We start from the raw sequence: 13,695 nt of genomic DNA on the forward strand, positions 1-13,695 counted from the left end.
CCTTCTGGGCTCCTGGACCTTCAGGAGCCTGTGTCCCTCCCCAGGGCTGAACGAGTGTCTGCACAACAATGGCGGCTGTTCTCACATCTGCACTGACCTCAAGATTGGCTTTGAATGCACGTGCCCAGCGGGCTTCCGGCTCCTGGACCAGAAGACCTGTGGCGGTGAGACCTCCCCCTGCACCCCAAGCAGAGGCAAAGCCTCCTGCCCGTTCTTACCCCTGCTCCTCCCTGCAGACATCGACGAGTGCCAGGACCCAGATGCCTGCAGCCAGATCTGTGTCAATTACAAGGGCTACTTTAAGTGCGAGTGCTACCCTGGCTATGAGATGGACATACTGACCAAGAACTGCAAGGCTGTTGGTATGGATGCCCCCAAGGCAGGGGAACAGTTCTGAACGGGATACAGGAAGCAGCATGCCTCCACATATGTGAGGAGCGGACATGCAGGCGTGCACACACACATAGAAAGCAGGTGGCACACACAGTGCTCAAAACATAAATATATGCCACACAAGGCCTGGCACGGTGGCTCACACCTATAATCCCAGTACTTTGGGAGGCTGAGGCGGGAGGATTACTTAAGCCCAGGGGTTCAGGAACAACCTAGGCAACATAAGGAGACCTCATCTCTACAATTTTTAAAAAAATTAGCTGGGTGTGGTGGCTCACACCTGTAGTTCCATTTACTTGGGAGGCTGTGGCAGAAGGGTCGCCTGAGTCTAGCAGGTCGAGGTTGCACTAGCGGAGATCATGCTATTGCACTCCATCCTGGGCAACAGAATAAGACTCTGACTCAAAAAAAAAGAAAAGAAAAGAAAATACACAATGCACACACAAACACCCACCCAGACATTTTATAGAGCCACCCAATATAGCCCAGGGATTCCACTCACAACAGAATGTCCAGACACAAACTTGGACCACAGACTACACACAAGCTTAGGCAGCCCACACAAAGAGCTACACATGCTCAATTCAGTCAGCTGAATCCATTCATTTGGCTCAGTTGTTTCTACTGAAATCCGAACACTGTTAGAGGCACTGGGAATTCAGCAGTAAGCAAAACTGATACAAATCTCTGTCGGCCCTCAGGGTACTTATATTCTAATTGGTGAGACAGACTAGAAATCAGATAGATAGATAGAGTGCATGGAAGATGACAATAAGGGCTAGGGAGAACTATAATGTGGAGAATGGGAACAAGGAAGTCCAGCAAGGCAGTGGGTTATAGTTTTAAATAGAATGGTCAGGAACACCCTCATGGAAAAGGTGGCCTTTGAGTAAAGAAAGTGAGGGAGGTGAGAGAGGGAGTCACACAGTCATCGCAGGAACAGCATTTCAGGCTGCAGGAAACTGCAGAAGCCCTAGGGCGGGAACATGCCTGGTGTTTTCAAAGAACAGTGAGGAAGGTGGTGCAGTTAGAACAAGGAAACTAGAAAAAGATGAAGTCAGAGAGGTGGCTTGGGGCAGATCCCAAAGGGCCTTCTTTGTAAGGGCTGGTTCTGGATTTCACTCTATACTGTGGGGAAGCACTGGGGCTTTTGAATCGAGGAGGGACAGAGAGTGCTGTTTTCCCAGGCTCCTGTGACTGCAGTGTCGAGAACAGGCTGCCAGACTGCCGGGCAGTGGGGGAAGCAGGGCCTACTTGAGAGGTTACTGTGGCCATCAGAAGAGAGTAAGGGGGCTGCCCATAGCCCCACAGTGCTGCAGCGGGAGAACGAGAGTAGGCAGACCGCACATAGCATGCGCAGGCTGCCAACAAGATCTGCTCATAGATCAATGATGACTTCAAGGTTTTCAGTGGGAAAAAATGGAATTGTTATTTATAGACTTGGGGAAGGTGGTGAGAGAAGCAGATCTGGGGGATTATTAGGCTGTTTTGGACGTGTTAAGTTTAAGAAAACTGTTTAGATGTCCAAGTGGAGAGACTGACTAGGCAGTTGGTTATGGAAGTTGATTTCATATGCACAAATCCAATATGCAATACATCAATTATAACACAGTAAGCCTCAAAAGCATACCACCCAGATTATACGATACATGACACATGCACTAGTACATCACATGGAACATAGAACCTGTTCTTGCCCCCACATAAGACACATGTAATAAATGACACAGGCCATATATGGGAAGTGGAGACAACACAATACCCATGTGTTCACAAAATCCACACGAGTATCTAAAGTGGCTTACTCAAAATCTCACATAACACACAGGGTCCCTGTCACAGACACAGCTGTCATTTAGAATCATTTTAACATGCCCCTTCAGCCCAGCTCCTGCCTTCATGGAGGAAAAGTGTTATTGCTCTCATTTTGGGGTGAGAAAAGCCACAGTCTGTCAGCGGCAGAGCTGGCCTGGAACCCAGCTCTCCTCCATGCCCCTTCCGGCACTTTCAGCTCGTTTTCTGTGCTATGTACCACACCCTCATCTCACCTCCACCCTGCTTTGAAATAGCATCCATCCCAACACACAAGTCACACACCCAGTGCCAGGCCCTACATGGCTCTGTGCTGGTCCTTCCCTGCCCCCAGGGAACACACTAGCCTGGCACAGATGCACAGTGACAGGCACCAGGTGGCCAGCAGAAGTGTCCGCCGGGAAACAGGAATGGGCGAAAACACAGGCAGCTTCAGGGGCCGGTGTTGCTACAAGCTGCCACTCAGTGTTGGTGCCTAAGAGTGGCCCAGTGCGTCTAAAACCAGCCCGTGGGAGCTGGTGCTTGGCCCACACCGGCCTGTGGGACAGTAATCTTCCAACGGAGAGTAGCCGGGACTGTCTAGGTCACTGAGTCTAAAATGGGTTTTGTGTATACATGGGGAGTTGTGTGTTGTCTCCACTGCATGTGTATAATCTGTCGTGCATCATACATGTTCCATCTCTGCCACTGGCTCAGGATAGAAGACAGACTCATCCCCCAGCTCACAGAACCCTGCATGATCTGGTCCCTCCCGATCTCTCCAACTTCATCTCTTGTGAGAAACACTTTGCATAAAGTGAAGACTCACAATAACCTCCCTGAGTGCCTCCTCCCTCCAGTGTTGGCTCTGATGTCTGTCCTCCATCCTGAGTTATCTCTCTAAGACACTTACTTGTTCAGGTAGCTCTTTCGTTTTCCTATTTATTTATTTATTTTTTTGAGTTGGAGTCGCACTGTGTCACCCACACTGGAGTGCAGTGGCATAATCATGGCTCACTGCAGCCTCGACCTGGACTCAGGTGATCCTTCTCTCCTGAGTAGCTGGGACTATAGGTGTGCGTCACAACGTCTGGCTAATTTTTTGTAGAGACGAGGTCTCACTATATTGCCCAGCTGGTCTTGAATTCCTAGACTCAAGCAGTCCGCCTGCCTTGGCCTTCCAAAGTGCTAGGATTACAGGTATGAGCCACTGTGCCGGGCCAGGTGGTTCCTATGGCAGTAGAGCCCAAGCAGAGCAGGTGGCAGCTGATGGAAAGAAATGCATACTAGGTGGAAAGGCAACTTGAGCAAAGGCCCTTTGGCGGCAAAGCCCTTCCAGGCCTAGGCAATGACAGATAGTCTAGTGGCTGGAGTCTAAGTATGTTAGAGGGTGAGTGGATGAGGCCGGACCGGGAGCTTAGGGCCTTGCTGTGGAAGGCCCTCAGTGCAGGCCTACAGAGGAAATGGGGATTCAGAAAATATTTGGGGGAAGGTTGTATCTGATAAAAATAATTTAAAAACCTGCCTGGCATGATGACTGAAGCCTGTAATCCCAGCACTTTGGGAGGCCGAGGCGAGAGGATTGCCTGAGCCCAGGGGCTCGAGACCAGCCTGGGCAACTTGGCAAGACCTCATGTTTACAAGAAATAAAAAAATTAGCTGAGTGTGGTGGTACATGCCTGCAGTTTCAGCTACTTGGAAGGCTGAGGCAGAATGATCGCCTGAGCCCAGCAGCTTGAGGCTGCGGTGGCCGAGGTTGTGCCACTGCACTCCAGCCTGGGCAACAGAGTGAGACTCCAACGCAAAAATAATAATATAATCATCATCATCTTCTGTCACGTGTGGTGCTTTGCATCGTACACACTTGGGACTCGTTCTGTCATCTGCTCCTCTAACCTGTGAAGTAGGAATTCTCATCTCCATCACGTAGGCAAATGCTGTCTCACCCAGCAAAGCAGTGGCAGAGTTTTGGTCTCCAGACTCCCTGCCTCTTGCGCTGACCCCTTCTCTCCCCACCTTCCCTCATGGCAGCCGGCAAGAGCCCGTCCCTCATCTTCACCAACCGGCACGAGGTGCGGAGGATAGACCTGGTGAAGCGGGACTACTCACGCCTTATCCCCATGCTCAAGAACGTTGTGGCACTCGATGTCGAAGTTGCCACCAATCGCATCTACTGGTGTGACCTCTCCTACCGTAAGATCTACAGGTAAGTGGCATGTCCCCTGCAGCTAAGCCGGGGGAGGCGGGGCAAGGAGTGGCTGAAGACAGGAGGAGGTTGGCCTCAGCTTTCAGGGTGTCTAGGGACGGAGCTGGGGCTTGGGAAGGGATGCGGGGTCACAGCGGATTTGGATGCAGCTTCACCCTCTACTGAGGGCTCCGTGGGGGTAACATTGAGCCCCAAACACCTGGGCTTTGTCTGACCTCTGGTGGCCCAGTGGAGAGGTGCAAGACACGGGAAACACTGCCCCAGGGTGGAAAGGAAGAAACTTAAACTCTCAAAGCAGCTCACATATCTGTGTGTTGAATCCTGGGACTTGAAGATGACCCAGACCTGGTCCCTGCCCAGAGGGTCCCACTCAGAACACATTGACATCCATTGTGATGATCAGGAGGGAAGCATACAGAAGAGGCCCTGGACACAATCTGGGGACTTGGGATCTCTTCCAGAATGGGTCTACCCCTAGGCCAGCCTCACACTGTGTGTGACCCCACAGTCGGTGGACCCTGGCACCTGGGAAGCGCTTCCCACCCTCGAGGAGGTTTTCTCCTTAGGTCTTTCTCAGATGCTACCAGCCTATCTCCCTGCATGTCCAGGCCCCTTTGGGTCACGTCCTTTATTTGTCCTGAGATCCACTGGGTAGGACTGCCAGTGACCAGGCACTAGGTAGACACTGGGTCACTGTTGAAGGAATGATGGGCTGGGTGGGTGGACGAGTGGATGGAAGCAGACATGCCAAGAGCTGCTCGCCTACACCTAGATTCCTGCCTCCCCGCAAAGGCACGTGTGGTTCTCCCTTATACACCCAGAAACAGCTAGAGCAGTGCCTGTCCAGCAGCTGTGTCGAGTCAAAGAGGCAGGATTTGATGACAGACTCGATAAGGGGCTGAAGGAGGAAGAGTCAGCATTCACTCCCAGGTTAATCTGGGAAATTTGAGGTCTCCAGCTTCGGAGGCTTCATGGATGGTGGTCCTGTTCTCTGATGAGAAGCACTGGAGGGGATCAGAGGTCGTGGGCTGGGCAGTCTGGCTGGCGGCGAACGGGAGGGGAATGGGAATGAGTAGCCGTGGACATGTTGAGTTCAAGGTGTCCAGGGGACATTCAAGGAGAGCTGGTTGGCTTTACAGCCTGGAATTTAGGAGAGCTGTTGGAGCTGGAAAGTCAGTGTTGTGGATGGCAGTGAGCACTACAGAGCGAATCAGCCAGAGAGGGGGTGTAGGAGAGAAGGAAACCTTGGGGAGACAACATTTGGGAAACCCAGTCCTGATAATGTTGCCTCCTACACGTCTACGATCAGCCCTGCTCTCCGTTCACCTCTCACCCGGATGCTGGAACAGCCTCCTAACCAGTTTCTCTGCCTTCATTCCCGCTCCTTTCAATCCACCCGTGCCACAGTGACCTAACATGCCCATTTGACTCTGTCCTCTGATCTGCTCAGTTACGCCATGGAGAGAGAATCCTAATTCCTTAGCATGGCGCTCAGAGCCTGTCAGAATGTGGTTCCTCCCTACAAGTATCTCCAGTCCTACATCCCACATACCCAGCTCTGCCCCCGCTGAGGACCTAACTATTCAAGATCATACTCACCTCTGATCACTCACATGTGCTGTTCCCTTTCCCTGAATGGCTTTCTGTACTTTGTGCTCCTGATGAACTAGTCCTTCGGGACTCAGCTGCAAAGCCTTTTCCCACCCTCCAGGGTGATGTAGTCTCCATGTCTCTGCTGCCATAGCCTCTAGTGCTTTTAATAATCACGTTGTATTATATTTGGCTCACTCTGTCACCACTAAGCAGCTCTTCCAGGCTAGAGACTGGCTGATTCAAGCCTGTCTACTGCCCCGGTGGCCCAGAGAATGTGTTGAATGGACATTAGCCAGCTCCTCTAAAACCCACTGCCATGGTTCAAGGGGAAGGAAGCACAGGCAGCTCCAGATGGGCCCATGGGTGAACATCTGCCCCATAGCCGTCTCTGGTTTCTCCTAAGCGCTTACATGGACAAGGCCAGTGAGCTGGCAGAGCAGAAGGTCCTCATTGATGAGCAGCTGCACTCTCCCGAGGGCCTGGCGGTCGACTGGGTGCACAAGCACATCTACTGGACCGACTCAGGCAATAAGACCATCTCAGTGGCCACAGTGGACGGAAGCCGCCGATGTACTCTCTTCAGCCATAACCTCAGTGAACCCCGGGCCATCGCTGTTGACCCCCTGCGAGGGTGAGTGTCCCTACCCCAGACTTCCCATTCTCCCACCATAGGTACTCAGTCCTCAGCCCTCCGTCACAAGGACTATCTTGAAGGCTCTAGAAGGCTCTGGGTGGCTCTGGGCTGTTCAGACACAGGCCATAGGGAGGAAAGTCTGGGCATGTCTCTCGTCCTGTTCATCCCCAGCCTAGGGTTCTTTGGACACTGGTCACCAGGGTTCTCCCTGGACTCTCCTGCTCGTTCATTATATCACAGAATCAGAGTATCTCAGAGCTCTAGCAATTGTCTAATAGAAGCTCCTGGGGGAGGAAGACTTTTCTCAGGCTGCTGCGGTTGGGTATCTGGCAGCTGCTCACATACTTCCAGAGACAGACAGCTCATTACTTCTTATAGAGCCCATTTCATTGTGTGGCAGCTTTGCCCATTAGAAAGTGGGGTTTTTCAGGCCAATCTTGAATTCCTGGACTCAGGCAGTCCTTTTGCCTCAGTTGCCAAAGTACTGGGATTACAGACGTGAGCCACTGTGCCTGGCCAGAATAATATTTTATTATATATCATACACACACACACACACACACACACACACACACACACACACACACCACATTTTCTTTATTAATTAATCCCTTGATGGAAATTTAAATGCAAGACCTGAAACTATAAAAACCTTAGAAGAAAATCTAAGTGAAAAGCTTTATAACATTGGTTACACAGGCAACAAAAGCAAAAACAGACAAGTGAGACTACATCAAACATAAAAGCTTCTATAGTGCAAAAGAAACAACCAGCAGAGTAAAAGGCAACCTGTAGAATGGAAGAAACTATTTTCAAACAATGTATGTAGTAAGGAGTTAATTTCCTTTTTTTTGTAAAGATTTGTTTTCTACTGGAGGAAGGAGGAGGATAAATAGAACTGTTTTCCAATTTGCTCTCCACTGTATACACACATACCCACACGCATACATAAACATACATACACCAAAAAGATCCCAACAAAAACAAAAAGCCAGAATCAAAAACCAAAACACCCTCAAACTGCACCAGTACTTCATAGTTTGACCAAGAGAATAGATCTGGGAAGAAGTGCAAAAAGCACAATCAAATGACTGAAAAATGCTGAATAAACAGCATTATTAATATACAAAATATTTATATTATTGAACTAGTAACAGGTGATGTTCTCCGTGTCTGTAAAACTTTGGAACCACATAGCTGATTTGTTAAATCTAGTCCATGCCAGCTTCCAAAAACCAGAAAAAAATTTTAGTTAGCTTCATTCTTTGAGGCCTCATCAGAATTTTCTACGAGATCTGGAACATCATCATCCTCTTCATCAATGTCTTCTGGTTTTGGTGCTTTGCTATCCAAGACTTGCCGCGGGAACTGTTCAGCTAACTTCCTAAGGCGTGTTAAGCTGTCAGCACCAAGCTGACTTAATATTCCAGGAAGCATTTCTGTGATTGGTTTGGCTTCTGCATGACCAGTAATTGCAAAGGTGTTAGCAGAGAGGGAAGCCTGGACTTTGGGATTGTTGAAATGAATAACTGTCCCATCATCTTTAATCATGTTCACCTCTTCAATACCAGCTATATTGTTCACAGCCAGCTTTTTAAGAGAACTTTGGAGCTTTTTGTCATCAGCTGTAGCTGTTCTGTGTACCACCTTCTTCTTTCTGCGAGCTGTACCCTCGCCCTCTATCTGGACCTGAGCCTGAAGTTTGGCTAACTTTTCTTGATTCATGCTGTTGGTAAATCTGAAGCAGGGAGGATCCTCCACACCAGCATGCAGCAAGAGCAAGATCAGGAGTTAATTTTCAAAATATGTAAGGAGCTTCTATAACTCAGTAGCAAAAACAAAAACTAATAACCAATTTTTTAAAACAGACTAAAGCCTTGAATAGAGATTTCTCCAAAGAAGATGTACAAATGGCTGACAGGTATATGAAAGGATGTTCAACATCTCTCTAATCATCAGGGAAATTCAGATCAAAACCACAGTGTGATATTACCTCACACCTGTTAGGATGGCTACTATCCAAAAAACAGATGACAACAAGTGTTGATAAGAATGTGGCGAAACTGGAATCCATGTTCACGGTTGGTGGGAATGCAACATAGTATGGCCACCGGGGAGAAAAGGAAGAAGGTTTCTCACAAGTTAAAAATAGAACTACCATATGATTCGGCAATCCCAATTCGAGGCATTTATACAAAAGAATTGCAGAGATATGAATACCCCATTGTTCATTGCATTCTTGGCTGCTTACAATAGCCAAGTTGTGGGAATAACCAACACTTTTTAAAGTAGGCTTTGAACTTCTCTGATAAGCCAGTTGACAAATTAACACACAAATACAATCTTCAAATCATCTGCATACACTAGAGGTTTCCAGAAGCTCTCTGGACTGGACATGAAAACAGGGCTTTTTCCCACCGGGAGCTACCCTCCTCAAGATGTGGAGAAAGCATGCACACTAGAATGTTCACCTGGGAAGCTTGCTTTCAGCTCAGCTGGGAAACTCCTGAGACTCCTGGTCAGGGTAAGCTGGCATCCAGTGGGTATGGGGAAGGGACAGACCAGATCCCCTGGTACCCAGCAAGTGCCAGGGAAAGAGGAGGCCAAGGCAAGCCCCCAAAGCAGACAGCCTTTCCTTGAGATAGTTGTCTTTTTTTCCCATGGGTATTTATTTGTGTTTTTCTCTAACTGTTTTACATGTCATTGAGAGGTAAAGAAGACGTATTGTACATACTAAAGAGAAGCAGTAAAAATAATTTAACTTATTTCTTTCTTGTCTGAGTGTATTAATTTTTGCTTACATAAGGAAATACAAAAAACAAACTGAAGGCAAGGAATTGTTTGGATCAGATTATGCACGAGTAATAACACACATTTTCATCTAAGATGTGGGAGAAATCTAGTTTGATTGTCAGTGGCTCTTGGAAAGTGTTTTGCTTTTTCAAAGGAAATTACTCAGAATGTAACAAAACATGTTTTCTTCTCTCTAAAGAAAAAAAAAAAGTGTTTTTTTTTTTTTTCCCTCATAGTCCCAAATCTGTCTCCCAGTAACTTTCTCCACTGGCCTCTGGAGTTACATAAAACATATCTCTCCCCTGCCCTGCAGAACAGCCAGCGAGCTTGGAGGATCAAGATCACAGGGTCTGCTCTGTCCCTGACTACCCACCTTCCTCCCACCCTTGCTGCATGTAGTCTCTGGGCCCTCACCACCTAGGCCGCCCTGCTCTGGCCACACCTCAGTTTTGAGGGAGAGAGGGATTTGGAACAGAACCCCTCTCTCCCTCAGTGAGGATGTCCTGAGATGGCATCACTTTTTAGCAGTTGTCAGTGTCATGTTAAGTTTACCAGAATCCCTAGCTTCTTCCTACTGCTGTTCCCTTAATTGTATAACAGGAATAGAAAACCCTCTTTTTCAGGTGAGGGCAGTGGCCATGCGGGAGGGTATGTGAGGCTTTGGGAAGTGACTGATAGCTGCCATTTACTGGCCGTTTTCAGGTGCAGCATTTTGACAGATTCTGAGCCATCTCACTTAACCCTCACTTCACCCTGTTTCCTGTCTGCTCCCATGCAGACCTGGTGCTGCAACTGCTATGCCCCGCCCCCAAACCATACAGTTACACCAGCCCATTGTGGATCTGTCAGGGTCCCAGCAGGAAACCCACCGAATACTCAGCTTAAGATAACTGGAGGCTGGGTGCAGTGGCTCAAGCCTGTAATCCCAGCACTTTGGAAAGCCAAGGTGAGAGGATTGCCTGAGCCCATGGGTTTGAGAACAGCCTGGGCAACTTGGTGAGACTTTATCTCTACAATACATCAAAAAATTAGCCAGGCATGGTACCATGTGCCTGTAGTTCCAGCTACTTAGAAGGCTGAGGTGGAAGGATTGCCGGAGCCCAGCAGGTCAGCGCTGGAGTGGCCGTGAGCAAGCCAGCCTTGGTGATGGAGTGTTTCATAAAGGGACTGTTGACAGAGGAGTGGGTAAGGCCTAATGTACCGTCTTGGATGAGTAACACTGGGCTGCTACCTGCCCTAGTAGACCTGAAGAGACAGGAGCAGGAAGGGCTACCCAAGTTAGGAAGGCCACCCACCTTCTCCTCTGTAAACTGGGAAGAGAAGGCTTACGGGGGGGCTGTTCCCACACTGACACTCTAAGGCTGTTGTTAGAGCTGCAGCATGGGAGAGGTGGGTTCACAGGCTGCACCGCTGGGGCTGGGTGCAGTCTCAGAGAATACAGGCTTCCCCGAGGTCTCAAATGAGATGAAGGCCAAATGCCTGTTCATTCTAATATTTGATGGCTCCAAAAGATTTGAGGTCTTCCCAGTCCTCCCTAAGCATCATCTTCAACTGTTCAGTGGGTCACTAAGCCCTGGTGACTCAGCCCACCCAATCATGTCCCCAACAAGAAGCCATCTTGGGTTCTTTTTTCTTTTAGGTTCATGTATTGGTCTGACTGGGGGTACCAGGCCAAGATTGAGAAGTCTGGGCTCAACGGTGTGGCGCGGCGAACACTGGTGTCAGACAATATTGAATGGCCCAACGGAATCACCCTAGGTGAGCCTGGCCTTTCCTGGGTTGGGAGCCTGTCCTAGCCCCAGGTCCTGACCACTGCCTGGAACTCCACAGGTCTTGCGTCTGGGCCTCCTCCTAGAGCCAGTGCCTCTGTTCCCCGACAGCTGCCCCAGGCTGGCCTCAGTCTGAGGCCTGGAGATGTGGGCAGGGAGGGGGTCCAGAGGAGTGGAGCTCCACGCAGGGTCCCAGGCCATGGCCTTATCCCTCCTCCCGTCTCCCTTCCCAAGATTTGCTGAACCAGCGCTTGTACTGGGTAGACTCCAAGCTGCACCAGCTGTCCAGCATTGACTTCAGTGGAGGCAACAGAAAGATCCTGATTTCCTCCACCGACTTCCTGAGCCACCCTTTTGGCATAGCTGTATTTGAGGTGAGTCCGTGAGTGGAGGCATGGCCCCATGAGGAAGCTGGGGCCTAGAAAAGTTTTGTTCAAATAGGACAACACCCTGAGGCCTGCCCAAGTGGAAGCAAAGGAACTAGGAAGCCAACTGACTTGATTGTACACAATTTGTGAGCTGCCTGCTTACGAAGGCTTTGCAGCCTGCTGTCTGCTGGATGGTCTTTTCTGTGCTCTCTTCCCAAGACCCCTCTCATGTGAGCTGCGATGCATGTATGTTTCCCCTTTGTGCCCTCAGCACACAGCACTGTACCACATATACAGAAAGTGCCCAACAAATGGAGGAAGGGAAGAGGGTTATACATCGACTGTAGGAAATGGCTGAGAGATGCTGTTCAGCTGAGCACACTTTTGTCTGACTCTGGAGTCGCAGAAGTGATTCAGATACTTTCCTAGTCCTCAGGAAGCTCCCAGGAAGGTGAGGCGCCAAAACCCTCCTGTGCCCTGACCCTAACAACCTTTCTCCTCCGGGAATGAGGAAGTCAGAACCAACCAAGGTCTCACACACCCTTCTCTTCCCTGAAACTAACTCTGCCACCAAGGGGAGGGAAAGCAAGGGGACAATGGTCTATGGTGAGCCTTGGCAGTATCTGCTTGCAACAACATAACTCAGCACGGCTCTGAAATTACGGGCAAAGCTCCACCTCTAAGTTCAGCCCCTACTTTCATGTGTATGTGACATGTGTATGCGCTTGTGTGTATATGTGGCATGTAAAGTATGTGATGCATACATGCATCAGGGTAAAAGTGTTCATTCCTACATGTGCTGTTGCTTATGAGTGTGAGTATGGACACCAAGACGTATTTAGGCTGCTCATGAAGGTATGAGTGTGCCTTTATGTGTGTAGATGAACATTTGGGTATGTTTCCAGATCTGTGTGAGGATGCACAATTGTACTTGTAAATGGATTTGCCGAGTTGCACTTCTAGGCTTGTTTGGACTAACTGTGTGGACTCGTATGTACATACCCAGCAGCTGTAGGAGCCCCAGCAGGGGACAGCCCTCAGTAGCTCACACATCCCTCCATCTTGGTCCCAGGCCTCAGTAATGATAATAGCTATAGAGATCCAACCTTGGCTTTCTGCTGGGCTCCAGGAAGCAGGCCTAACTCAGCATTAACAAGCAGCTTTGTGAACCTCAAGCCAAAGCACAGAGTAACCGAATAATCCTCTAAGATAGAAGGGAACCAGGAGAGTGGACATCACAGATCAGAGGCTGAGAGTCCCACTGTGTATCCATGGGCAGGACAGCTCAGTGGCATTCTTGTGACTGTGGTTTAGGGCTGAGACCTCAGCTTGAGATCATGGGTTTAGACTTTAGGCCTCCCATCCTCTGCATCTGTACCCCACAGGACAAGGTGTTCTGGACAGACCTGGAGAATGAGGCCATTTTCAGTGCAAATCGGCTCAACGGCCTGGAAATCTCCATCCTGGCTGAGAACCTCAATAACCCACATGACATTGTCATCTTCCATGAGCTCAAACAGCCAAGAGGTGAGCCATCTCTGGTCCTAGGTCCCAGGTCCCCTGCCTGTGTCCTCTCCCTCCACTAGGCAGGCTGTGTTCATGTTCAATTTAACACCTCAGAAAAAATAACAACAGTTCCTCTTGTTGGTAAAGTGCTTTGTCATTGTATATTTTGTGTCATTTTTACCTCAAGTTCTTTGTGAAATAAGGCTGGGTATAAATGAATATATAAATATCCTGTTTCTACCAGTCCTGCAAAATGTGAGTATTATTTCTCTCTTTTAACAGTTGAGGAAACTGAAGCTCAGAGAGGTAAAATAATGTTAGCAGGTGGCAGAACTGAAACCTAAATTCAGCTCTATCTGGGTTTTCCTTCCACCATGAAACATTGCATCTCAATTTCTATTTGTACCCATTTTGCAGTAGTGTAAGCTAATGTACCCTAGGACCATATAATAAGTCAGCTTGTTGGTTGGGAGTAGACTCCAGGAATCCTACTACTAGGCTACCCCCTCCTCTATCATTCGACATGCTAACTCTAATTCTAACCAAGGAGTTGGCTGCCAGGGTGGAGGTGGGAGAGCAAGGGAGGGTAAGGAGATAAGATCGGTGCCCGAGTCTAGATCTAGAAATATAAATGAGAAACTT

The 13,695-nt window shown here is 48.9% G+C and overlaps 2 protein-coding genes across 4 annotated transcripts in view; one reads left to right on the plus strand and one right to left on the minus strand.

The window, feature by feature from the left end:
• The window catches only part of LRP8 (LDL receptor related protein 8), an 82,758-nt gene that overhangs the window by 51,989 nt on the left and 17,074 nt on the right, over window positions 1–13,695 (plus strand). Inside the window, exons 6-12 of one of the 2 annotated variants that reach the window (XM_021710112.1) lie at window positions 45–164; window positions 237–362; window positions 4,216–4,390; window positions 6,387–6,614; window positions 11,050–11,168; window positions 11,414–11,553; window positions 12,933–13,074. In XM_021710112.1, coding sequence (XP_021565787.1) covers window positions 329–362; window positions 4,216–4,390; window positions 6,387–6,614; window positions 11,050–11,168; window positions 11,414–11,553; window positions 12,933–13,074 — 838 coding nt within the window. In that variant the 5' untranslated portion in view covers window positions 45–164; window positions 237–328. The remainder of the gene's footprint in view (window positions 1–44; window positions 165–236; window positions 363–4,215; window positions 4,391–6,386; window positions 6,615–11,049; window positions 11,169–11,413; window positions 11,554–12,932; window positions 13,075–13,695) is intronic. The other variant, XM_021710113.1, reaches the window with a different exon arrangement.
• LOC103255436 (transcription factor BTF3 homolog 4-like) lies at window positions 7,470–8,400 on the minus strand. 2 transcript variants are annotated; one of them, XM_008053380.2, is made up of 2 exons: window positions 8,175–8,396; window positions 7,470–7,972 (listed from the first exon to the last, which is right to left on the minus strand). In XM_008053380.2, the coding sequence occupies exons 1-2, from the start codon at window positions 8,340–8,342 to the stop codon at window positions 7,904–7,906; spliced, it is 237 nt and encodes a 78-aa protein (XP_008051571.1). In that variant the 5' UTR covers window positions 8,343–8,396; the 3' UTR covers window positions 7,470–7,903. The 2 variants fall into 2 exon arrangements, with proteins under 2 accessions (XP_008051571.1, XP_008051570.1); XM_008053379.2 differs by having other exon boundaries at window positions 7,475–8,400.

Source organism: Carlito syrichta, unplaced genomic scaffold, assembly GCF_000164805.1.
Source record: "Carlito syrichta isolate Samal-C Ts95f unplaced genomic scaffold, Tarsius_syrichta-2.0.1 Scaffold288140, whole genome shotgun sequence".
In the NCBI taxonomy this organism is placed as follows: domain Eukaryota; kingdom Metazoa; phylum Chordata; class Mammalia; order Primates; family Tarsiidae; genus Carlito; species Carlito syrichta.